Source organism: Phyllopteryx taeniolatus, chromosome 22 (genome assembly GCF_024500385.1).
Source record: "Phyllopteryx taeniolatus isolate TA_2022b chromosome 22, UOR_Ptae_1.2, whole genome shotgun sequence".
NCBI classification, from domain to species: Eukaryota; Metazoa; Chordata; class Actinopteri; order Syngnathiformes; family Syngnathidae; genus Phyllopteryx; species Phyllopteryx taeniolatus.
This window is the reverse complement of record NC_084523.1, coordinates 247,052-272,934: the sequence shown is the minus strand read 5'-3', so window position 1 is coordinate 272,934 and position 25,883 is coordinate 247,052. Positions and strand designations below refer to the sequence as shown.

Sequence of the window (25,883 nt, the reverse complement as noted above, 5' to 3'; positions counted from 1 at the left end):
TGAAGACAAGATACGCCAGCGCGCTGTCGCAGAGTGGCGAACCAACGTGCCTACTGGCGGCCATGTTGGGAAGGTCCTTGTTCCCATAGAATGCGATACAAGACGCTATAATGAAGTCGTAACTTGCTCAATTCCTAACCTATGTTCATGACGTTGACTGTTTTGTTAACGATACAACGTATGCTATCAATATACGACATTTAAAAAAAGAAGAAGTGAAAGGGACTCAAAGTTCCCTTCTCTTAATTGTGCGGCGTTTCGTTTTAGGCAACCATATGCAGCTCAATGATACAATGTACCGGCATCCTTGGCGTTTTGGTGTTCTTGTCGTCCACACACGTGGAATGCGCTGACGACTTTGACCTCCGTAGCTTAGGATCATCGTCGGTACAGAAGTCAAAATGACCGTGTCGTATCTATGTAGACATCTGCAAGGGTCGTCATGCAAACGCAAAACAATCCTCGACTCTCGACCAACTGGAATTTCCGAGTTTCCGCTTCATTCCACCTGCATTTTCTTTATCTCTGTTTTTAATCAAGCATATTTTGCCATAAACATAGTTTGAAATGATCGCAACAAACTATCTAATCCAACCTTCTAACACGTTAACTAGCATAATGTTACAACATCACGTCTTCCTAGTACAGCATTGACAACAAGCGAGAACAACGAGAAAAAAAAGCGAATAAAAGAAACGCAAAAGTCGTCATCGCGTTTGCGAGTCAAAGTGTTTTGTGTGAATCTTTTTGGCACAAATCAGATTCCATACCCTTATTGCTCATTCGCCGAAGTGAGTGACAAGCATGGCGAATCGCAAAACACATGGCAGCACGTTTAATAAGTCCCGCCCTCGCCAGCACGCTGACTGCTCATTGGCCATTCGCCGAAGATTCAAAAGTGAGTGACAGAACCTTTCCCAGCCGACTCGCTTGCCTCACGGCGGGCAAGTTCAAAGAACGAATCATATCATACTCTGATTCAGTTCTGTTCGTTCACTAAAAAGATTCCTTCTTCTGAACGAAACGGTCGTGAACGAAACAACACAAGTTGACTACTTCCGTGCACTTTTGTTTGAGTAACCGAATTTTTTTTAATCCACGAATTCATTCTTCTGGAATTAGTAGTTGAACGGATTGAAACCTCTCGTTCGTCCATCACTACTTTAAAAGTTTTAAAGGCTACTTTTAAGATTTTTAAGTCTTCGTGTCTGGATAAACTCGCCTTGGTATTGGTGCACGTTGACGCTTCTCGGCCCAGTTAGATTAGCTTAGCTTAGCTCGCTAGCCGGTAACAAAGAGACGCGTTTGTCAGCACCACATAGCAAACTCGAGATCGCCTGTAAACTTGTTGTGATTGTCGTGTAAAAAAAAATGTGTGCAAGAACGATAGCAAAGTATGAGAAGGAACTTTCTGGAACGAAAGAGGAAGACGAGCCACAACGACGACTCGAGGACGCTGTTAGCATGCAGCCTTGTGTTGTGTTACACAGAACAGGTTTGTGCTCTTTTTACCCTCATTTGTTTAGTTTTTACTAACTTATTTCTGTTGTTAAAAATATTTCTTACATTTGAATGGAATCTTCATGACTATATTGATATGTCATAGTGACGGCCAAATGAAGCCTCGTCAAAGCGTTGACGATTTCCATCCGATTGGTTCTTTAAAAAGGTTCATTTGTTTAGGTTTCACGGATGCGGGAGGATTAAAAAAAATCCCTTTTTTCTGAGTATTTCTTTTGAGGGCTTTGTTTTTTGAATATTTTTTTTCTGTTTTTCTGACTAATTATTTTTCTCAGTTTTTCTGTCTAATTCCCCCCCCCCCTGTTTTATGACTATTTTCCCCCTGCTGTTCCTGTCTTTCTGAGTAATTCCACACCCCCCTGTTTTTTTTTACTATTTATTTCTTTTTTTCTGATCATTCCCCCCCCCATCCCCCTAATGACTAATAACAATACCATCTATGTAACTCAAAGGCCGGAGTATCTCCCAGTGTCTTAAACCCATATAAAAATAAAACTTTATCAAACTAAATAAGACAGTCATATTGCTTATTACGGAGTCCGCAAAGAGTCACTTGCAGTTCGCAGGTTCTCGCGTGACTTCGATGTGTCCCGATAACTCAGGAAAAAATTTGTAAAAAAAAAACAAGGGGGGGATTATTCAGAAAACAGGAAAAAAAATTACTCATTAAAACAGGGGGGGGGAAATATTAATAAAACAGGGGGGGGGGGGAATTTGACCGAAAACTGAGAAAAATAATTCGTCAGAAAAACAGAAAAAAATATTAAAAAAAAAAAAAAAAACAACGCCCTCAAAAAAAATTACTATTAAATTAAATGAATGCAATACGCTTCAGTACACAAGCATACAAACCATTAATTTTTCTATAGCGCTTATCCTTATTAGGGTCGCGGGTGTGCTGGAGCCTAACCCAGCTAACTTGTGGGGTACACCCTGGACTGGTCGCCAGCCAATTGCAGGGCACATAGAGACAAATGCCAATTCGTATACTCACGTTCGTATACTCACGTTCACACCCAAGGACAATTTGGAGTCTTCATTTAACCTACCGTATTTTCACGATTATAAGGCGCACTTAAAAGTCTTAAATTTTCTCCAAAATGGACGTGGCGCCTTATAATGCGGCGCGCCTTATTCCAAAATGTTGGTGAGACTTTAATGAGCGCTCCCCTTGACTGACTGGGAGCATTTCTTGCCGACACGCTGCTTATATAGAGGAAGGTGGATGTGACTTAGGACAGCATGCAGACGTTAAAGGGGGAAGGGTGCGCGTGACAGATGACGCTAAAAGCACGCCCCCAGTAGGTATATAGTTCCGGTATGTGCATCGGTTTGGCTAAATTGACACGTACGAAGAGACACGCTTATGAAGCACAGTTTAAACTGCAAGCTATCAGTTACGCGGAGGAACATGGGAATCGAGCAGCCGCGAGAGAATTCAAGATCAACGAATCCATGGTTCGCAAGTGGAGGAAGCAGGAAAACGAGCTTCGGCAAGTCAAGAAAACAAAGCTGAGTTTCCGCGGAAACAAGGCGAGGTGGCCCGAGTTGGAAGACCAACTCGAGCAATGGAATAATGAGCAAAGAACAGCCGGGAGAAGCGTCTTTACAGTCACCATTCGACTGAGTGCAATAACTCGGAGCTTGCCATCATTCCGGGAGGCTTGACGGAGGATCTCCAACCGCTGGACATCTGTGTAAACAGGGCGTTCAAAGTGAAGTTGCGAGAGGCGTGGGAGCCATGGATGACAGATGGCGAACTAAGACTAGGAGGCAGCGCCGGGCGAGTTACGCCACAATTTGTGAATGGATTGTGGATGTCTGGGCTAACGTGTCTGCTCGCACCGTTGTTCGAGCTTTCGTAAAAGCCGGCATCATTTCTGAGGAGCCGCACGGCAACGAGACTGACTCAGACAATGACGAGAAGGAACCTGGCGTGTTTGATTGAGAACTTTCCCAGCTGTTCATTTCGGATACAGAAGATGAGGACTTTGATGGATTTGTGGATGAGGATTGATTAAAAAAAAAAATAATAATAAAATAATGTGATTACATTGTTAAATACTTCAATAAAGTACAACCGAACTCAGTTTTGCTCCCGCTGCCTTTTTAAAAACATTGTTTTAGCGTGCATGCATGCTACCGTATGTTTTAAGATAGCATATGTTTTACCATGTCTGCGCCCAATAATACGGTGCACCTTATGAATGTGTTAAATACAGAAATAGACCCCGTAACTGAGACTGCGCCTTTTAGTACGGTGTGCCTTATGGTCGTGAAAATACAGTAATTGCATGTTTTTGGGTGTGGCCTGAAAAAAGCCACACAAGCACAGGGAGAATACTCCAGAAACTCCACCCAAGAAGGTCAGTGCGTGGATTCGAACAGCCAACCTCAGAACTGTGTGCAGATGTGCTCAACACTAGTGGCCTCGAACTCATCATTCGAGGGGCGCCAGCAGAAAATGTATGAATTTGACTTGCAGAGTCAATATTCACATTTCCTCTCACTGGACCTCCTTCACCGTGGGTATGCACAGATTTGTGCTTACATTTTGACGCAAATGTTTGTGATTTACCAATATGTTCGTACTTGGTTTCGTCCGTACTCTGCGAACAAATTTAGAACAAAACAACACAATACATCAAACACACATCTTTTATCAAAGATGCACTACATATTGGAACAACAGTTATATGTAAAACAATATTAACATTGGTGACAAGAACTCAAACAAGGAATTTCTTTATGGGTTGACTGGCCTAAATAACAACTAAATGGACATTTCACATCACTTTTAACCCTCGTTCCATTCAAGTGCTTGTACAGTAGGATATGTGCATATATGTGTGGGTCCCTCGCACAACATGTCTGCGTGCGGCCAACGTTGTCACTGAATGAGGAAGTACAATCAAACGCTTGCGTTTCCTACTTTTTTTTAAGGCTTCATTACTTCACACACACACACACACACACACACACACTGCCTCTGGCATTTGAATTGTTCTATACTCCAGTCGGCATATATGGCTCATATTTTCTTACACTTCCAATGCTAATTTCATGAATTTTATTAACTGAACATTTCTCTTTCCCGTATTATATTTATTCCTTACTATGCATTTTAACAACGTATGCAATCTTAGCTCATTCTCGGCTCATAAATAGTTTTTGTATAGGTATCCTATATGTTTGTTTTGTGTCTCTAATGTAACTTCGGAATAAATTTAAAACGATGATCAAGTTTAACATGATTGTTAGGATAAATATGAAGAAAGTTATTCAAGTTTTGGATCAGCCATCTTTTGGTGGGGGGGGGGGGGGGGGACTCCATGCATTGGCTGAGATTCAGCTTGCAGGTCGCGGGCACGAGTCCATCATATTGAATGAATTCTGATTCAATAACATGCGCACGGTGGTGCGAAGAAAATAAGCCGGGAGGTACGCATCAAAAATATGAAAAACAATTTATTTACGTGCGCATACATTTATGTTCAATGAACATGTTAGTGCGAGTTTCAACATTTTCGGTAATTAAAAAAAAATATATATATATATATATATATTTACACACAGTGAAAAACAGATCCTTGCCTCTCGATGGGACCAACCTGGTTCAATAAAGGCAAAATTAATTTTAAAAAATGTAAGCGGTCCCATCGCTGTTCTGGTTTCGCAACCTGCTCATTGAGTGACTAAGTCGTAGCCTACCACACGGCTTCACGCGTTCATGCACATATAAGCATTTGAACGGAACAAGGGTAAAAGTGATGACCAGTGTCCTTTTCACGGTTATTCAGGACATTAGTCATGTCATTTGCAAATTCCCGGTTTAAAGGTGAAGCAAGCAGGTCTGGGAGAAAAAAATACTTTTTGTCATATGTTAAAACTCTCTGCATGTCCATACAGTAAACTATTATTTCAATGATCTTTTTGAAAATTCATTCCTCTCCAGCCTCATCTAATGCCTCTAATTTAATTTTCATTATTAATGTAGAAAGTCTGTGACGGAGAGAATTGTCCAATTAGGCACTGTACAGACTGGAACCGTGGCCCCGGGAGTGGGTCTGTCATTTTCTCGTGCACGCGCATTTATGCCACAAGGAGGCGCTGGAAATAGTGGCGGACGAGGAGGCTTTCGTCGGCTAAGGAAACAAAAGCAGAGCGAAGAGACCAGAAAGGCCAAACAGAGACGCAAGAAGTCGACTCAAAGTACAGTCTTGAACGTCATATCAAAGTCCATATAAGGTCGTGGTTTGGCGTGCAGATGCAACCTATTCTATAGGTCATTGAGACCACTCGACGCGATACGGACGTGATCTGGCGGTCCATTGGACATCGGATGTTTACTGTGGGGAATCTGATAGAAACGCATTGGACCTACTATTTGAGAGGTGGCTGGCATCAACTCAGACTCCCCGAGGAACTTGATGGACACAGGAGCGACGTGGCTTCATTTCTGCTCGATGGGTGAGTCTATTATCACATGCTTGTATTTGTAATCCATTGTGCATTGCTAAAAAATATAACCGGTAGCGTTAGTGTTATACACAGCATTTACAGGACACTTCTATCAGTCTTTGTGCATGTAAAACGGTGTACTAAGACTAATACTAAGAAACCACAGCGGAAGCTTAAAAACTCCACTGTGACAGTAAAACTGTTCTGGCATAAAAGGGATACAGATTTTCCATTCTGCTTGACCCAACAGCCGAACAGGACCAAAAATAAAAAATTGTTGCAAACTCAACTCAACAGAGGCCACGGTGAGTTTTACTTCAATTACGGCTATCTCAGCAAATAATACTGTACAAATATGAATATTGTAGTTAGAAACATTCATGCTTCATGGCATTACAGAGTAAATACACTTTTTTAGAATTTATCAGTGACGTCAGGTCTATTTGTAGTAATTGATTTCTTGTGCGTTTTTCAAAATCTGTTTAGGCTTGTTTAGTTACTCTGTAATCATAATTGTTAACAAATTATGGCTTTGTAATCGTAGTTAATTATGGCTTCAATATTTATTTTATATAATATATTCTATGATGGGCGGCACGGTGGCCGACTGGTTAGAGCGTCAGCCTCACATTTCTGAGGACCCGGGTTCAATCCCCAGCCCCGCCTGTATGGAGTTTGCATGTTCTCCCCGTGCCTGCGTGGGTTTTCTCCGGGCACTCCGGTTTCCCCCCACATCCCAAAAACATGCATGAATTGGAGACTCTAAATTGGCCGTAGGCATGACTGTGAGTGCGAATGGTTGTTTGTTCCTATGTGCCCTGCGATTGGCTGGCAACCAGTTCAGGGTGTATCCCGCCTCCTGCCCGATGACAGCTGGGATAGGCTCCAGCACGCCCGCGACCCTAGTGAGGAGAAGCGGCTCAGAAAATGGATGGATGGATATTCTATGATGAAGTGTTGAGACCAGTGATGCTTTTCATCAATATGGGAGTATTAAAGCAGTTAAATTGGAAAACTATTGTTGTATTAAATGTTGAAAATGTTATTATCAATTTCAGTAAAAGTGTTGAGATGATTCACGTGTTTTTAATAATAATCATTACGAAAGATCTTAACGGTATATGGACATGTAGCTCAAGAAATTGGTTCCTGGAAGTAAATTTTAAAAATAAGGCGCAAATGGATCCACAAATATTTATCAAGTAATATAACATGCACATAGCTACTGGAGCAATGCTTTGAAAATATGATATGTGATTCCTCATTGTCTGCTTTGTCTGAATCCTATATAATGTCCTTGGGGATTTTGCACAATACATAATGACGATTTGGGGCCTTGCTGTCTCTGTTGTTCTCTCCAGACTCACGAAGGTCATCAGCTCTCCGGATGTCATTCCACATTCGCCTGGCTCTGTGTAAAACCCGCTCATTCAAGATGGTGTCCATGAGGTTTGTCATGTGTCTGCAGTTATGGTAGACACCAATCCGTTGATCAGGGGCCAAACAGTCGGAGGAGTTTCCCCAGCTGTCTCATGGAGGACGTCGCAAAAATGTCCTTATCAAAATATGTGATTACTCTAAACTCAATCAGCTTGTGTAAAGCAAGACATTATGGTGGTTAGATTTTGTGTTTGTGAAATTGGCTTTCCATTGTTATAAATATTGGATCTATTCTTTCTGATGTCCACACAATAAAAGCCGTTCAAACAAGTATTTCAAAAAATTACCTCATTCCCATCAACAGAATTTTTTTTCAGTTTTCATTCTTGTACACATACATTTATACGCAGGGGTGGGAAACTAATTTGTGTCATGGGCCACATACTTACGATTTCCCTCAGATGGTTATGACTGGAAATAAATGTTTGGCTCATCATATTACCTATACATACACAACACATTTATAGATAACTCGTTTGGGAAAGCAGAAGTCAATCGTTGGTTCAGCTTTTTTTCAAGTTCCTGTGTAAATTGATTTGGTAACAATCCTTTTGTGACAGCGCAGCATTTTTTACATATGACAATTTGGAAGTTTTGGTACAATTTTGACCAAGATTCAGAGTCGTTGACACAGTTTGATTTCACCTGTGATTTACAGTTTACAAAAACGTGTTTGTGTGTGAATGTGTGCATACAAATCATGTGACTATTATACAATGCATAGCGTACCTACTTGTCTCCTACCTAGAAATTTACTCGGCCAGGGGTTGCGGTCAGCCAGGGTCACCAATAACCTTGCTCTCAGGAACTCTGAACAACAAAGGATGCAAATTCAACGGTCATTGCCAAAATGCAAGTGTTCCCCAACCTTTTTTGCACCGTGGACCGGTTTAGAGTAGGCATTTTTTTCTCACGGACCAGCTGTCAAGGTGTGGTGCGCATGTATATTTTCTCTGGGTACTCCGGTTTCCTCCCACATCCCAAAAACCCACAGGGTAGGTTAATTGAAGACTCTAAATTGCCAGTAGGTGTGAATGTGAATGCGAATGGTTGTTTGTATGTGGCATGCGATTGGCTGGTGACCAGTTCAGAGTGTACCCCGCCTCTCACCCAAAGATAGCGGGCATAGGCTCTAGCACGCCCGCGACCCTAGTGAGGATAAGCAAAACGGAAGCTGAATGAATATATACACACACAGAGCAAAAAAAATAAATAACACAGCCGGCTTAAAAACATTTTATTTAAATACAACTCACCATACTGCAGAATCTGTGTGAGCCCTGGGCTTGTTTCCTATGTCCAGTCTGCTCCATAATTGTGTCTTTGTTAACTGTCACTGCAGAAAAGCCCGCTTCACAAAGATAGGATGTTGGAAACAGTAGCAGTTGATCTCTTTTTCTATCAAAAAACTCCCAACGGCTTATCTTTTAGTCCAGGGTCCTTGGTCTCCATGTGTCGTTGGCGAGCTTGTCGTCACATACAGTATTATGCAGAGCGGACTCACTTGTTGATATTAACCTATATTTTAAGTAGGACTTCTGTTTTCTATTAAAATAAGCTTTCTTTTTCTTTGAGGTCGTACGGCCTTATTTTTAATAACTTATCACATGCAGTGTAGTGGTGTTTCGTTCGCAAATGTTTCGTTCCAAAGAATGAATCTTTTTAGTGAATGTAAGGAAGTGAATCAGTTCATGAAATTATTGGATCTTTGCACTTGGTCGCCGTTAGCGAGACGCCTGGGAGCAGAAACGGAACTGCTGCAGCGTTCTGTGCACACTTGTCAATTGAGATGCACAGCTGTTGCGCCGGAGAAGATGTCAATTTTCAAAATAAAGCGCATTTGACACGCAAAACACAATACAACGGAAATTATATTAATTGGTCATTCTTTCTATGCGGTCCAGTAAGAAATGCCTCACGGACCGGTACTGGTCCGCGGACCGGGAGTTGGGAGTCACTGCTCTACACTACAACGTGGAGTATTTATATTTATAAAATCTAATTGTTTCTAAATAAGCAGCTAATCAATCAAACGTAACGCACATGCTGATAACGTTTTGGCTCTAATGCCACAACCTTTTATTTACTGTTGAAATGGCAAACATGGTATAAGTTGACCACGGGGAAGCCAGCTGTGCATGCCGATGAGGGGCGTGGGGGCCTACGTTGAACTCTTGCTTCCATTTTGAATGACTTAACCTTGAAGTTTTCTAACTTTTAGTGGAAGTTTGGTTCAGTGGAGAACTAGTTTCAATTTAAGAGATGCTACAAAACAAATATTAAATATATACTCTTTGTCTTTCCGTGAGTAGCCAAGGATAAGCTCAACAATAAATCCATTGATAGGTGAAATTGTGAATGGCATTCGATACCTTTATTGATACTCATTTTTATGACCTTATTTTCAACTTTTTCACATTTGTTGTTGTTGACTTGCCCATTTTTGTTGTTGCCAATAAATCTTCACTCCTCTGGTTGTCCAAATAAATTGTATATACAAATAACCATAATACACAACATTGAAGTCTCAACATGAGAATTGACTTCCCCATGCCATGTGTTTGTCTTTTGGTGTCTTGCAGGCATTAGTGAATATCTTTGTTCTGAGCGGCAGGAGCCAGAGTCCTGTCACATCAAAGAGGAACTGAAGGACGAAGAGGTCCACCACATCAAACAAGAAGAGGAGGTCGAGGCTATTACCTTGTTTAAATCGACTGGGGTCCTTTTGAAGAGTGGAGATGAAGTTCAAAGTGAGGAGAACAGAGGGGCGGAGCCTCCAAGCAGCAGCTCAAGTCAACACATGAGAACAGAAGGTGATGGAGACCACAGTGGAGGATCACAAGCAGACGGCCTCTTAGCGCCACGATCAGATAGTGACGACATGATGTCATACTCTCCTGAAACGGAAGATGGAGAGTCTGATGGTGAAATGACATGTCACACTACCAACAAACAATGGAAATGTTCTCAGTGTGGGAAAACCTTTCCTTATGAGAGACATTTGAAACTACATATGAGAATACACACTGATGAGAAGAATTTTGCCTGCTCAGATTGTAGTAAAAGATTCTCTCGTAACGAACACTTGAGAAGTCATATAAGAACCCACACTGGAGAGAAACCTTTTACCTGCTCAGATTGCGGTCAAAGATTCACTCAAAAGGGAAGCTTGAAAATACACACGCGAGCCCACACCGGTGAGAAGCCTTTTGCCTGTTCAGATTGTAGTAAAAGATTCTCGAGTAAGGAACAGTTGAGAAGTCATGTAAGAACCCACACTGGAGAGAAACCTTTTGCCTGCTCAGATTGCGGTCAAAGATTCACACACAAGGGAAACCTGAAAATACACACACGAGCCCACACGGGTGAGAAACCTTTTTCCTGCTCAGTTTGTGGTCAAAGATTCTCCCAGAAGCAGAACTTAAAATTACACACAAGAGCTCACACCGGTGTGAAACCTTTTGTTTGCGGAGTTTGTGGTAAAACATTCACCCAGAAGGGAGGCTTAAAATTACACACAAGAAACCACACTGGTGAGAGACCTTTTCCCTGCACAGTTTGCGGTAAAAGATTCACTCATAAAGGACACTTAAAATTACACACAAGAACACATTCTGGTCAGAAACCTTTTGCCTGCTCAGTTTGTAGTCAAAGATTCACAATGAAGGGAAGCTTAAAAAAACACACAAGAATACATACTGGTGAGAAACCTTTTGCCTGCTCAGTTTGTGGTCAAAGATTTAGTCAGAAGGAACACTTAAGAAGTCATACAGTAACCCACACTGGTGAGAAACCTTTTGCCTGTTCAGTTTGTGGTCAAAGGTTCTCCTTCATGGGAAGCTTAAAAAGACACTTAAGAACCCACACTGGTCAGAAACACTTTGCCTGCGCCACTTGCTGTCGAAGATTCTCTTGTAAGGCTAGGGCTAAGACACACAAGTGTGCCGGTAAGAATGGAGGTGATCGAGAAGGTTTCAATGTAAATGTTAGGTGAGGTTTATTCGATTAGCTTTCATTCACAGAATAATTTCAGAAAACCAACAAAGGATGAAGCCAACCGAAAAGGCGTTATGCAAAGCCGTGGCTTATTATGCCTGCGCCGAGCTTTACAAGACAAAAAAAACATAGTTCAGCAAAAAAAGAAAAAAAGCCTGCAAAGCACCAACACAGATTTCAACTTTTTACAGAGTGAAATTAAATTAGTAGTCTTAAAAAGAACGCATTTTACCTAAACAAATAAGCATTGCACACATTTGTCCCGGATGTCAAACGAGTACGAAAGTTACAATATTTATGCAATTCCATTTGGTTATACCTGGGTCATATATTTTTTCAGTACTTTTGTTTAAAATATACTTTTAAAACTATAAGCGAACCACACATTTTCAGGTAATCGTCGTAGTCATTCCATAAAGTAACACCACTAACAGAGACGCGTCTGTTTTATATTGGTCCTCTTTTAGAATACCAGTTCCCCTCAGATCATAAGTCTTAATTTTTAACCAGCTTTTAAACACTATGGCAAAGAAAATTATTGCGTAATTTGAACATTATTTGTTAGGTTTTGAATTGTACATGTATTTAAATTGATAAAGCATTTGTTGGCTCTGTGTGTTCAGATTGATTATGATTCTTATAGCTCTTTTTGGTAACTTAAAAATAGGCTAAGTATTGGTTTTGTAGGTGTTGGCCCATATCTCAACACCATGAATGATGGAAGTAATCGTAAGCAGTAAAGTGTATATGATTTCATATTCAGAACATCCTTGATTTTACAGAAGATGGCAATGTTATTTGACATTGTTTTTTTTATGTTGTCTGTTTGTGGCTTCCAACAAAGCTTAGCATCAATTACCACTCCAAGAAGTGTTTTATTGGATACTCTGTCTTAATAGAATGTGCTGTGATTTTCACCTAATGTTTAATTTGTTTATTTTGGCAAAAAATGATAAACCTGGTTTTGTTTAAACTGTGTGATTATTTTATGAAACCAGTTCTTCAACATGTTCAGTGCATTTTCCACTGTATTCAGGAGCGGTTTTCATTAGCAAATAAAAGACATGATTACTTTTGAGACAGAATTCGATTAGGGGAGAACGGAAAGGCTGCTCAAAATCTTAGAATGGTGCAACACAACGTTCACACAAAATAATATTGATTCTATGAAGTGGTATTGATAATTGCTTTCGCCACAAACCACTCCAGACATTTGATAAAGTGACACATCGTCCCACCCATGCTCACTTTAGCAAAATACAAAAACAAAAAAAAACTCTCGACAACCAAAAAGGGGTTAATATTGGATGGAATTTGGCCCCAAACAATTGTGTAATTAACAGCTTGCCAACAACAAACTCAGTCGGTTGACCTTGAGGTCAACATTTTCACACGACACGATCAGCCCATCGTTGGGTAATGACGCAAATACCGTCAACGGCGTCTGTGCGAAGTGGATGTTGGTACTGTTGGAGGTTGGGCAGTTTAGGTTAAATTAGAATCGGCGGACAGTTCTGATTAACCTTATATCACATTTGCTGGTAGTCCAATAGGTGGGACTTGGGAAATGTCAATGAAGTGGAAGAGAACATAACGCATGAAGTTCAAGTCGTAAGGAGGACGCAATCCAAAGCACGTAAAAAGGGCCCCAATTAAGGGCCGACAGATAAACCAAAGGCTTACATCCTTCTAATCGCGCTGACATTTGCTCTGCTAGAGAAATGTGCTGCATTTTGGTTAGAAGAAGAGTCAACACAACACCAAAAAAAAAAATCTTTTATTTTCTGGACTGCTTATCCTCACAAGGGTCACAGGCGTGCTGGTCGCCTGCCATATATAAACAAACAACCATTCGCACTCACATTCACACCTACGGGCAATTTAGAGTCTTCAATCAACCTACCACGCATGTTTTTGGGATGTGAGAGGAAATCTGAGTAAGCAGAGAAATCCCACACAGGCGCAGGGAGAACTTGCAAACTCCACACAGGCGAGGCCGGATTTGAACACGAGTCCTCAGAACTGTGAGGCAGATGTGCCGCAAGAACATATCTTTATGAAATGTAGTTTGCAGCAGCCCCTTTTATAGAATATTTAATTAAATCTAAGAGGGGAAACTACAGGGTAACATACAGAGGGACTCTACGACAAAAAGAAAATAACACTAATGGTAAATGAAAAGGGAAGATAGGACATTGTGTGTTGCTGGACTAAAATTGAGCGTGAATAGGTTGCAACCTCTTCCTGCCTTTTTCGTTGAGTCGTTGGTAACTCAGAGAGCTCACGCTTGGCTGGAAGCGCGACTTGTACTTTTATCAGCAACTTGTCTGATCGCGACCGACAGGAATGACGAATTAGATCATGCGGGGGAATAAAGGATGACGCTCCGAGCCGATCGCTTTGTTGCAAAGCTATCGCGCAAAATGCCGGCCCATACATATGGTGAGATCCTCCCAGCCGCTTGGCAACTGATCGTCTCTCGACCAGGATTTGAGTAAATGGGATCCGGAATCGTGATGAGTGAACTGCGTTTGGATAGCCAGCCGAGCTTCATCCCGAGCTTCCTCCGACGAAGATCGACGAAGGCGAAAACAAAGGTAACTCGTTTGCAGCTTGCGTGAGCTACATTTAGCGAGAAAACACACTCCTTCAATACTTGTTACATAAAAACACAATTCAGTCCCATTAGTCCACATTACAATGTAAGATCTGTTGCCAGTACTGATTTGAAATTTCCATTTCATCCATCTTGCAGGAAATCAACACCCACGAGTCGAACGTCTTTTAGATTACGACGAAGAAAAGTAATGTAGTTGTTTTTTTACCCATGCAAAACACGTCATCAATAAAAAGTATTCTCAAGTAATTGTATGTTTTATTTTTTTTAAACTTACAGGTTTATGCATCCAGCAGACTTTCGACTCCCATTCCAGTACGCATTGACAACAAAAAAAGGTAATTGAAAGCTTTTTTTTCCCCACGTCAGCAATTTCAACATCCAACCATACATTTTCTGAGCTGCTTCTCCTCACTAGGGTCGCGGGCGTGCTGGAGCCTATCCCAGCTATCATCGGGAAGGAGGCGGGATACACCCTCAACTGGTTGCCAGCCAATCGCAGGGCTGGCAACCATACAAATACAAACAAACAACCATCCGCCTTCACAGTCACACCTACGGGCAATTTATGCATGTTTTTGGGATGTGGGAGGAAACCGGAGTGCCCGGAAAAAACCCACGCAGCCACGGGGAGAACATGCAAACTCCACACAGTTGGGGCCAGGGATTGAACCCGGGTCCTCAGAACTGTGAGGCTTACGCTCTAACCAGTCGTCCACCGTGCCACCTGCAATTTCAACAATATATTTTTATAGTGATAGTTATATTTCTAAACTGCAAAGTCCTCAAGCAGAAGTAGAGAAGGATTTCAAGGAGTATGACAACCAAACAAGATTCCATTCACTGCCACCGAAGAATAAAATCCAAAGGTGGATAAAACCTTGCTAGATTTTATGCACAAGGTAATAAAAACCTGGACTATTGAGCAAACGGTAGAGGAGGAAAATTTGGAGGAAAAAAAAGTGCAAGTGTGGGAGACTCATTTGTTCATGCATTTTTGTCTAATAGGAATTCTGTACAGTTATATTTGTAAATAAATTATGTTTCTGTTAAAAGTATTTTCTCAGAGTTTTATGTTCAGATGTTTGAGATATTCACTAAAGAAAAAAAATATTGGTGTCAAAGTCATTGTTCTGCTTGATGTGTCTGCTACTTTCACAAAAACGCTGTTTTCTTCCTCCAGAAACAGATTTAGCTGAAAGTAGCCTATATTTGACTGCTGATTACTAAAGAACGGTATAAGCTAGAGACAAATGTTTTTTTTTCCTAATGAAAGAACAGAGTCTGATCTTTCTTTTGGTGGTTTTGGTGTGTACATCATCATAGTACACAATATTCTGTGGGGCTTGAAAAATCTGTGAAATTCCTCAAAAATGCCTGGCAGTTTTGGGGTTCCCTGCTCAGGAAACGGCTGGCAGTGAATGAGTTAAAAATTATTGTGACAGGCCTCGGTGAGTGGCCAAGGCCATCAGACTTTGAGTGGAAATAGCCAGGGGTGATAAGATGAAACGAACGATTGACTTCTTCTTTCTTTGTTATATTGCAGCCATTTGCTAAAATCATTGAAGTTCATTTCCCCCCACATTAATGTACACACAGCACCCCATATTGACAGAAGAAAAACGGAATTGTTGACATTTTTGCAGATTTATTAAAAAAGAAAAACTGAAATATCACACAGCCATAAGTATTCGGACCCTTTTCTCAGTATTTATTAGAAGCACCCCTTTGAGCTCATACAGACATGAGTCTTTTTGGGAATGTTGCAGTTTTTCACACCTGGGTTTGGGGATCATCTGCCATTCTTCCTTGCAGATCCTCTCCAGTTCTGTCAGGTTGGATGGTGAACATTGGTGGGCAGCCATTTTCAGGTCTCTACAGAGATGCTCAATTGGGTTAAAGTCGGGTCTCTGGCTGGGCCATTCAAAAACAGTCACAGAGTTGTTCTGAAGCCACTCCTTCGGTATTTTATCTGTGTACTTAGGGTCATTGTCTTTTTTTAAGGTGAACCTGCGGCCCAGTCTGAGGTTCTGGAGAAGGTTTTCGTCCAGGATATCCCTGTACTTGGTCGCATTCATCTTTCCTTCGATTGCAACTAGTGATCCTGTCCCTGCAGCTGAAAAACACACCCACAGCATGATGCTGCCACCACCATGCTTCACGGGTCAGTATTGGACAGGTGATGAGCAGTGCCTGGTTTTCTCCACACATACTGCTTAGAATTAAGGCCAAAAAGGTCTATCTTGGTCTCATCAGACCAGAGAATCTTGTTTCTCACCATCTTGGACTCCTTCAGGTGTTTTTTTAGCAAACTCCATGCAGGTTTTCATGTCTTGCACTGAGGAGAGGCTTACGTCAGGCCACTCTGCCTTAAGGCCCCGACTGGTGCATCGCTGCAGTGATGGTTGACTTTCTAGAACTTTCTCCCATCACCCGACTGCATCTCTGGAGCTCAGCCACAGTGATCTTTGGGTTCTTCTTTACCTCTCTCACCAAGGCTCTTCTCCCCTCGATTGCTCAGTTTGGCCGGACGGCCAGCTCTTGGAAGGGTTCTGATTGTCCCAAATGTCATGCATTTCAGGATTATGGAGGCCACTGTGCTCTGAGGAACCTTAAGTGCAGCAGACATTTTTTTTGTAACCATGGCCAGATCTGGGTCTTGCCACAATTCTGTCTCTGAGAAAGTAAGGTCAGGCAGTTACTTTGACCTCATGATTCTCATTTGCTCTGACATGCACTGTGAGCTGTAAGGTCTTATTTAGACAGAGGTGTGGCGTTCCTAATCAAGTCCAATCAGTGTAATCAAACACAGCTGATGTATGTATGTATGTATACAAAAAAATAAAAATAAAAAAATATATATATATGTATATATATATATATATATGTATATATATATTTGTATCACTAGACATACTGTACATAAGTACATGTATTCATCTTAATGAGCACCTACACAATCACAAGTGTAACAGGTGTATTTTAACTTAAACAGACTTTTCCCCATAATTTGAATATCATGGAAAAGTTTATTTATTTCCAAAGTTCCATTCAAAACGTTAATCTTTTCATAGATTATAGATTCAGGGCCCACAATTTAAACAAGTTCAAGAATTTATTTGTTCATTTATCATAATTTGGGCTTCCAGCTAATAAAACCCACAAAATCAGGAATTCAAAAAATGTGAATACTGTGAAGAAATCACCATTTATTTCTCAGTTTTTGTAGAAAAAAAGAAAGAACTTAGGGTCATGTTCAATCAATCAAAATATGGTACTTTCAAAATGATATGTTAATCTTCAATACTTGATTGGCAATCCCTTTGCTTGAATCACTGCCTGGATGCGCTGTGGCATTAAGGCAATCCGCCTGTGGCATTGCCTGGGAGTTATGGAAGCCCAGATTTCTTTGATGCTTGCTGTCAGTTATTTTTTGTTTTTGGGTCTAGTGCCCCTTATTTTCCTCTTGATAATAGATCCAGCGAGTTGGCTGACCAGTCAAGCACTGTGATGGGCATCAAACCAGGTTTCGTTGCTTCTGGTGGTATGGGCAGGGGCCGAGTCCTGCTGGAAGATTAAATCTGCATCTTCATACAGATCCTCAGCAGAAGGAATCATGAAGTCCTCTAAAACATTCTGGTAGACTGTTGGGGTGACCTTGGATTTAAGAAATCAGTTTACCAACACCTGCACTGGACATTGCACCCCAAATCATGACTCACTGTGGATATTTCACACTGAACCTCAAGCAGCTTGGGTTCTGTTCTTCACCAGTCTTACTTCAAACCCTTGGACCTTTACGTTCATTGGAAAACAGGACCTTGGAGGACTGGCCAACAGTCCAGTCCTTCTTTTCCTTGGCCCAGTTGGGACGCTTCCTACGTTGGCTAAGGCTCAGAAGTGGCTAGGCCCGAGGAACCGACAGTTCTAGCCCATCTCCCGGTTGCGTCTGAATGTGGTGGTTTTGGAAGCTGTGACTCCCGCCTCATTCCACTCTCTCTGGATCTGTGCTAGCTTCTTGAATCTTCTCTGTTTGATAATCCGCTGAAGCCCATGGGCATCTCTTTTGCCGGTGCATCTTCTCCTGCCACATTTTGTCCTTCCACTAAACTTTCCATTGATATGCTTGGACACAGCACTCTGTGAACAGCCCGCCTCCTTAGCTATGAACTTTTGTGGCTTCTCCATCCTATGGAGGGTATCAATGATGGTCTTCTGGCCACTTGTCAAGTCTGCATGCAGTCCTCCCCATATTGAACCCAACTGAGACAACTGAAGCAATTTAATGACACCTGGTGAAACCTGTGCCGGTGCTTTGAGTTTAGGAGGTGATTAGTGTGTGACACTCAGTTGTAAAATGTGCAAAATGTGTTCTTCTGTGAGTTCTTCACAGTATTACAATTTTTTGAATGCCTGATTTCGTGGATTTTATGAGCCGGAAGCCGAAATTATGTAAAAAATAAACAAATGAAATTGTTTAAATGGTGGGCCTTGAATCTATAATCGAGGAAAGTTTAACTTTTTGAATGGAATTATGGAAATAAATTAACTTTTCCATGATATTCTAATTGTTTTGGAGCAATTGCTCAGTCATTCACAAGCAAAGATGGAGCGAGGTTCACTTCTTTGTGAACAAGTGCGTGAGAAAATAGTCGAACAGTTTAAGGACAATGTTCCTCAATGTACAATTGCAAGGAATTTAGGGATTTCATCATCTACGGTCCATGATGTCATCAAAAGGTTCAGAGAATCTGGAGAAATCACTGCATGTAAGCGGCAAGGCCGAAAAGCAACATTGAATGCCCGTGACCTTCGATCCCTCAGGCAGTTCTGCATCAAAAACCGACATCAATGTGGAAAGGATATCACCACGTGGGCTCGGGAACACTTCAGAAAATATCACTACAACTAAACTACAACACTTCATTTACACACTTATTTCATTCCCGGTTTAAGCTTAATCTTTTAGGTATAATTCAGTGAAGACTTTATTTAAAAAATAAAAAATGGTAACTGAACTCTTCAGGATTGAAATGTATTTCAGGAAAAAATTCTGCTTGTAAAAAAAAAAACAAAAAAAAAAACAAAACAAAAAAAAAAGAAGGTTTGTATAAAAAATAATAACAGGCACATCAAAATCAGAATTCATCATAGTTCCATATCGGTTAGTTAGCAGCAGAAAGATCATTTGGTTTACTATTCTTTGATAACTGTCAAAGTTACTATTTGACTGTGCAGCATTCTTAGCAGAAATGTTTGTTTTGCATTTCAGCAATCAGACATACAAATAACATAATGAAAAAAAAAGTAATTTCTTCTCATAGAACAGTAGACAGACTTTTTTTTTTCTCTTGGTATTTACTTCCCCTTTGAAACTTAAATTGAGAAGTGATGGGTCAAGTTTTTCAATTTCCTAAGCAACTACTAAAGAATGTGTTGAACGCAGCCATGTTTTGCCACTCGGCCCGTGTGGCACCTCAGTGAGGGGGCGTTCCGGTGGGAATGTGGCGTTAGTGCATCCCCTAGATACTAACGAGCAGTCCCTTGTACTGCATTCACCTAGTGTCGAGCACGCGTCAATGCACCTGAACGCATCGGCAATGCCAGCTCGCGAGGCGGTTTGCTGGTCCTGCTTACAGACAGCACGAGAGCAACAGTTTCTGTAGTGTAGTGGTTGTTATGTTTGCCTAAAGTCGATGATCCCCTTTTTCCTTATCGAGCATTAATTAAATATTGATCGACCCGACTAGCACTAGCTATATATAGAAAAATAAATACATAAAATTACAGTAATCAAATATTGTGTATATATGAGAGAAACACAATAATATTAATGAACTATGAGGATGATGAAAGCCGGCACGGTGGACAACTGGTTAGCACATCTGCCTCACAATTCTGGGGACCGGCCCCGCCTGTGTGGAGTTTGCATGTTCTCTCCTGTGCCTGGGTGGGTTTTCTCTGGGCACTCCGGTTTCCTCCCACATCCCAAAAACATGCGTGTTCGGTTGATTGAAGACTAAATTGCCCATAGGTGTGAATGTGAGTGCGAATGGTTGTCTGTTTATATGTGCCCTGCGATTGACTGGCAACCGGTTCAGGGTATACACCGCATGGCACATGAAGATAGCTGGGGTAGGCTCCAGCACACCCGTGACCCTAATGAGGATAAGCGATAAAGAAAATGGATTGATGGATGGAGGAAGATGAAGTCACGTGACGTAATCTTTAGTTGCCGCGGCCGTGAAATAACACCGAGTTCTCATTTCTACAACTATTTTTCCCTCTTTGCGCCTAGCACCTCCGTTGTTCTTGTCCCCTCGATGGGATTTCTGGTAGGAGGCGCCAACATGTAAACAGGATGAAGGAGAACGGTTGCAAATAAATGAGATTTGGCCCATGTGTGTTTGTCTTTCTGTGTCTTGCAGACATCAATGAAGATCTTCATCCTGAGCAGCTGAAGCCAGAACACACAAGAATACATGCTGGGGGGGGACAAACCTTTTTCCTCCTCAGTATGTGGTCAAAGAGTCTCTTGGGAGGACAGGTTTAAAAGACACAACTGTGTTGGTGAGAAAAAGCAATGCTCAAGGAAGATTTTGCCTTTCATCTGCAGGCTTCATGAATTCTTGCACCAAGGCTTGATCGGACAGCTCGAGCTCGATCATGTGCAATGTCTGCAAAGACAACCAAAACAGTACAGTTGCGATCGATTCAGTGTCCTGAGAATGAATTGACCTGATCACATCTGGACAACACGTTGCCACTCCTACTAGCCACTCTGGCAGGTTGAATGTTATACACAGTATGTATATTTAATTGTAGTTTCTAGCAAACGGCGTCTGATATAATAAACCAGGCCCATTTAACTACTGGCCCATTTGAAATTTGAGATGAGCTGCCAGACTTTCATATTTTACTTTGGTGTAACACGGTGATCATTAAAAAAATGGCAATACAAAAGTGCATATGATGACAAGTTTGTCCAAGTGGACTAGCCGTAAATTGCTGCTTGGCATGTCCACAAAGGATCTATACTGACCCACACTAAAATCCAAACATCAGGAAACACACTAAACATGAACAGACGACAGCACTACAAACGTTTGTAAACAAGACGGGCTTCAAAATGTCTCTCTCAAAGCCGAATAAGTGCAAAGTGGATCTTGAAAAACCGGCAATTCGAGACCCGGTGGGCTGACAAGTATTTATTTTGTCTGCCATGTCCAACAAGCATTAAAGCAGTGTGTTTACTGTGCAATGAGAACATTGATGTGATGAAGGAATATACAGTAGTGTGAAGCGGCACCACTGCACGACTTGTCTCAAATCTTTCGCTCATGGAATTAACGTCCAAACGGAGTCAGGTGGTAATTGGTCGCTTTATGTGCAGAGCAAGATAGAGCCGCGACAGCATCCCCGCGTGTATCATGGAATCTAACCATGTACAGTCATTGATGAAGTGATTGTTGACAACAAAACAAAGCAGCTTGTCACTCAAGCTATTAAAAAAATGGATCCCCAAAATTGCCAAGTTGGGCCGTTTCTTGTAAGTAGGCTATCCACAGGTTTTGTTGTGTGTATCCTGTGGCTAAAGCTACAATTTGACCTGATGTAATTTTGTCTCTGTTGAAAAATTACCAATATGCTAGGTGGGTTGTTAAGTATTTGTACGACAGGAGGGTTTGCGACAGCCTCGGAACTTGATTGGTTGTTAGCCGTTTGTTCTTCCTCAAATACATTGATATGGATAAGACCACGTGGATCTCTTCCAGAAACATCCGCTCCTCTCACTAAATATGAATGTTGTGTTTGTCCAATTACCTGACCATTGATGCTTAGCATCATAGGGTTTTGTGTTGAATCATAATTTCTTTGGAATTTTATTCTATCCATTATTGCATTATGGTTTTTCTGGCCCATAATGCCTTTGTCCACCATTTTTTGTGGGGTCCACCTGCTGGTAAAATGGGTGGTTTGTCCGAATGTCTGACACCATGTGTGATTATATGGCAAATTCTGCGCGCATCTTTCGCCCCATACTAGTTGGTACCATACTGCAGCGGCAGTATGAGTTTTGTTAGAGATGTCCAAACGAAACAGTAGTTTATAGTTGGGATGTGCCAAAGGAATGGCTTGACTTAATTCTTGTTTAATTTGTATGAAGAGTTCTTTCTCATCATGTGTCCAATTGAGTGTAGCCGACAGGTTTCTTAATCCTTCTCGTTTAAGTGCCAATGAAATGTGAGGCGCAGAAAATGGCATTTTGAACCAAGGCAATAAATCCGATGCCAGGTCAACCACTGCCGTGCAACGATCGCGGTTGTGATTAATTGAAACGTTCCCGTTGTCGCTCGTTTGCTGAAACACAACCGCTACAATTGTACGATTGAAGCGTTGAGCCTTTTTATTTTTAACCAATTTTGAGACTTACAGCGTGAGAGTATGACAAGCTTTAGCAACGAAGACCCTGCATCACCCAAGTGATAAGCCATCTTCCGTTCGTGTACGCGCACTACACATTACAGTAACCACATTTAGTGGTTTAATTAATTGCTTTTCTTTTTTTTTATCACTTTGGGTTTTATTTACAAAAACAAAATTGTAATTTTTTCTATAAATTAAATTAAATTTGTCTGGAAATTTTTGCTTTTTGAACTTTTTCTGCTTTGCCTCTCTCCTCTGCCAGAGCCAACATCATTGGAAGCCATACAAGCAATTAACTAATTCACAGACCTAAGTATAAGTACATTTAACTTCTACCCAGAATTAAATAAAACTTATGTGAATTAGCTAAGTGGCAAACAGTGGCCGACTGTTTAAAGCGTCTGCCTTACAGTTCTGAGGACCGGGGTTCGTACGTACGGGGTTCGAACGTAACAACCACTAAATGACTGAAACTGCTGCTCTCGTCCTATCTGTTAGCAGGACCAGCAAACTGCCTCGCTTCCTGGAATTGCGATGTGTTCAGGTGCATTGACATGTGCTCGACAATCAGTGAACGCACGGTCAAAGACTCCCCGTTAGTAAAGTGGACAGTATTTTCTTTGACTGGCAATGAGTCTCTCACATTTCTGTGGAGATATTTTGGCCCAGTCTTCCTTGCAGAATTGTTTGAATTCAGCAGAAATAGAGGGTTTTCAACCATGAACACCCTTTTCTCAGGTCATGCCACTGCATTTCAATCTGATTCAAATCTGGACTTTGACGAGGCCACTCAAAAACCTTCATTTTGTCGTTTTAAGCCATTCAGAAGTTGATTGGCTGGTGTGTTTTGGATCTTTATCTGCTGCAGCCGTTTTCGCTCAGTCTATTCCTGATTGTTGTGTCATGAACACTGACCTTAACTGAGGCAAGGGAGGCCTGCAGTTCTTTAAAAATTGTCCTGCGTTCCTTTGAAAGTACTCAATGAAAAAAATTACTCGAGTAACTATAAGTAAAGAAAAAATTTAAAAATCAGAGCATGAACATAAAACAAAATAAAAAAAAAATAATATATGGGAGTCGACACACACCTGGCACCATTTCAAGTTTTAACTGCCCAAAAACCAACAACACATGCATTGGGCCCTACAGAAACAACATTTGCTTTATTCACTTAAATGACTTCATGAAGAAGCTGTTTGTGTGTGTGCGTGTGCGACGCCATAGGGCGTGGGCTAATGTTGCCATATCCACTACCAAAACAACAATAGAAACATCTGCTACTTACCGCAAGTTGTTTTCTCAAGTTAGAAGTGGGTTGAAATATCCAAGTTTTGGCAGTCACAATTTAAGAGGTGCATGACAAAGCTGTTGTTTTTTTGGAGTCTATAAAGTCAACACACTTGCGTGGCTGTTTCCCCCCAGCCCCCTACAAAATTAGTCATCTTGATTGGATCGCGAAGGCATGTGACTGCCTTGATTCATCTGATTGGTGAATTGGAGTCAAATGACACTAGTGATCACGTTGGATAGGCGCAACAGCGCCCTATGAGGAAGTCAAAGATAGAGTCTAAAAATAGAAACGCACACGCAGGAATGGATAAATAAAAGTAGCGAACGGCATGTCAATTATTGTAATGGAGTAAAAGTATCGATCCTTCTTCACATAAATACTCAACTAATTGAGTTATCCATCAATTTGTTGTCTATGTGTAATAAGGCGATTAAACATTGATATGGTTTTACAATCATAATGGCCCTCTGAGGAAAACCGTATCTACAAAGTGGTACAAAAATGAGTTTGAAACCAATGCCTTACAGAAACAGCACAATATATACATTTTCCATTACTCCAAGATAATTAGCATGGCCAGTTAGTGAAGTACAATAATAGATCCGCGACGAATATTTTATAAAACATACGTTGCATCCCCCCACCCTCTCCTACCTACTAGTTTCAGACAACAGAGGTTGACTAATGTTTTTTTATAGTCCTCACCGGTAATATCCTCACTACTCGGTGCACACACGGGCTTGATTGTCCTTGCCAGGAGCTCAACAGCAATTAGTGAGCCATGACTTCCCTAAGTACGGTACTCCTTTTATGGAACAATATGTGGGCACCCCATGGGTTGTTTCTGGTCGAAATCTTGCAGTATTTTGGTATGCAGTATGGCATTATCACTCTCCGTACCCTCTTCAATGTTGAACAAACTTCTTGTCTACCAGGCAGGAGTCAACACAAATCATGTCCCTTCCGGTGGATGATGCAAAATGGATGCGAACTGTATGTCGAAAATGTTGCTGTAAAAGTAAAATAAATCAATATGGTGGTCTATTTGTCAGCTCTTATGGGCTTTGGCCAGCTGAACAAATTAATTACTTCCTATGAAGCCATACCTTTAAGGACAATGTCCCTTTAAGGCTTAAAGAAAAACATTTATGTGGAAATTCTTTCCATGATTTTTTTTTTTTTTAAAGTTTGTGGAGTTGTTTTTTTTCCCAGTAGCACAATCTTTTCTTCACCATGTATTTTCTTAATTTCCCAAATTTTCTCTTCATTTAAATAATCTCTTTTGCATTGTTTTTATTTACACATTAATAAAAACTTTTGTCAAAGTAATCCCACTCATTTGTTCACGTCAAATACATGTGAACATGTTAGACACATTTGCAGTTTTTAAAATGCACCTGCTGTAAACTTTCACTCATAACATCACTCAGGATGCTTTCCAAATAAATTCTCTTGCATTCTCGGCTAGAACTCTGCACTTTATACTAGTTACAGGCAGTGGTTTCAATCCCAAAGCTTTGGTTGGAGTTTTACACACATTTGCAGTTTTTATTGCTTAAAAATTCTTCCCAGCGCCTGCTGTACACGTTTTCTATTTTGACTCATAACTTCACAAAGGATGCTTTCCCAGTCAAATCTCTTGCTATTTAGAGTAGAACTCTACCCTTTATACAAGTTACAGGCAGTGGTTTGAATCCCAAAGCTTTGGTTGGAGTTTTACACACATTTGCAATTTTTTATTGCTTAAAAACGCTTCCCAGCGCCTTCTGTACACGTTTTCTATTTTCACTCATAACTTCACAAAGGATGCTTTTCCAGTCAAATCTCTTGCTATTTAGAGTAGAACTCTACCCTTTATACTAGTTACAGGCAGTGGTTTGAATCCCAAAGCTTTGGTTGGAGTTTTACACACATTTGCAATTTTTTATTGCTTAAAAACGCTTCCCAGCGCCTGCTGTACACGTTTTCTATTTTGACTCATAACTTCACAAAGGATGCTTTCCCTGTCAAATCTCTTGCTATTTAGAGTAGAACTATACCCTTTATACTAGTTACAGGCAGTGGTTTGAATCCCAAAGCTTTGGTTGGAGTTTTACACACATTTGCAGTTTTTTATTGCTTAAAAACGCT

At 41.0% G+C, this 25,883-nt stretch overlaps 1 protein-coding gene and 1 long non-coding RNA gene across 2 annotated transcripts; both read left to right on the top strand.

Moving 5' to 3' along the window:
• Positions 1–997: 997 nt before the first annotated feature.
• LOC133472147 (gastrula zinc finger protein XlCGF57.1-like) lies at positions 998–12,391 on the top strand. Its single transcript, XM_061762574.1, has 2 exons — positions 998–1,495; positions 10,005–12,391. Exons 1-2 carry the CDS (start codon positions 1,372–1,374, stop codon positions 11,414–11,416), a joined length of 1,536 nt encoding a protein of 511 aa, XP_061618558.1. The 5' UTR covers positions 998–1,371; the 3' UTR covers positions 11,417–12,391.
• Positions 12,392–13,026: 635 nt separating this feature from the next.
• On the top strand, positions 13,027–15,004 carry LOC133472161 (uncharacterized). Its single transcript, XR_009786619.1, has 4 exons — positions 13,027–14,015; positions 14,174–14,222; positions 14,315–14,373; positions 14,454–15,004. It is a non-coding gene; the product is annotated as an uncharacterized LOC133472161 (long non-coding RNA).
• The last annotated feature ends 10,879 nt before the right edge of the window (positions 15,005–25,883 follow it).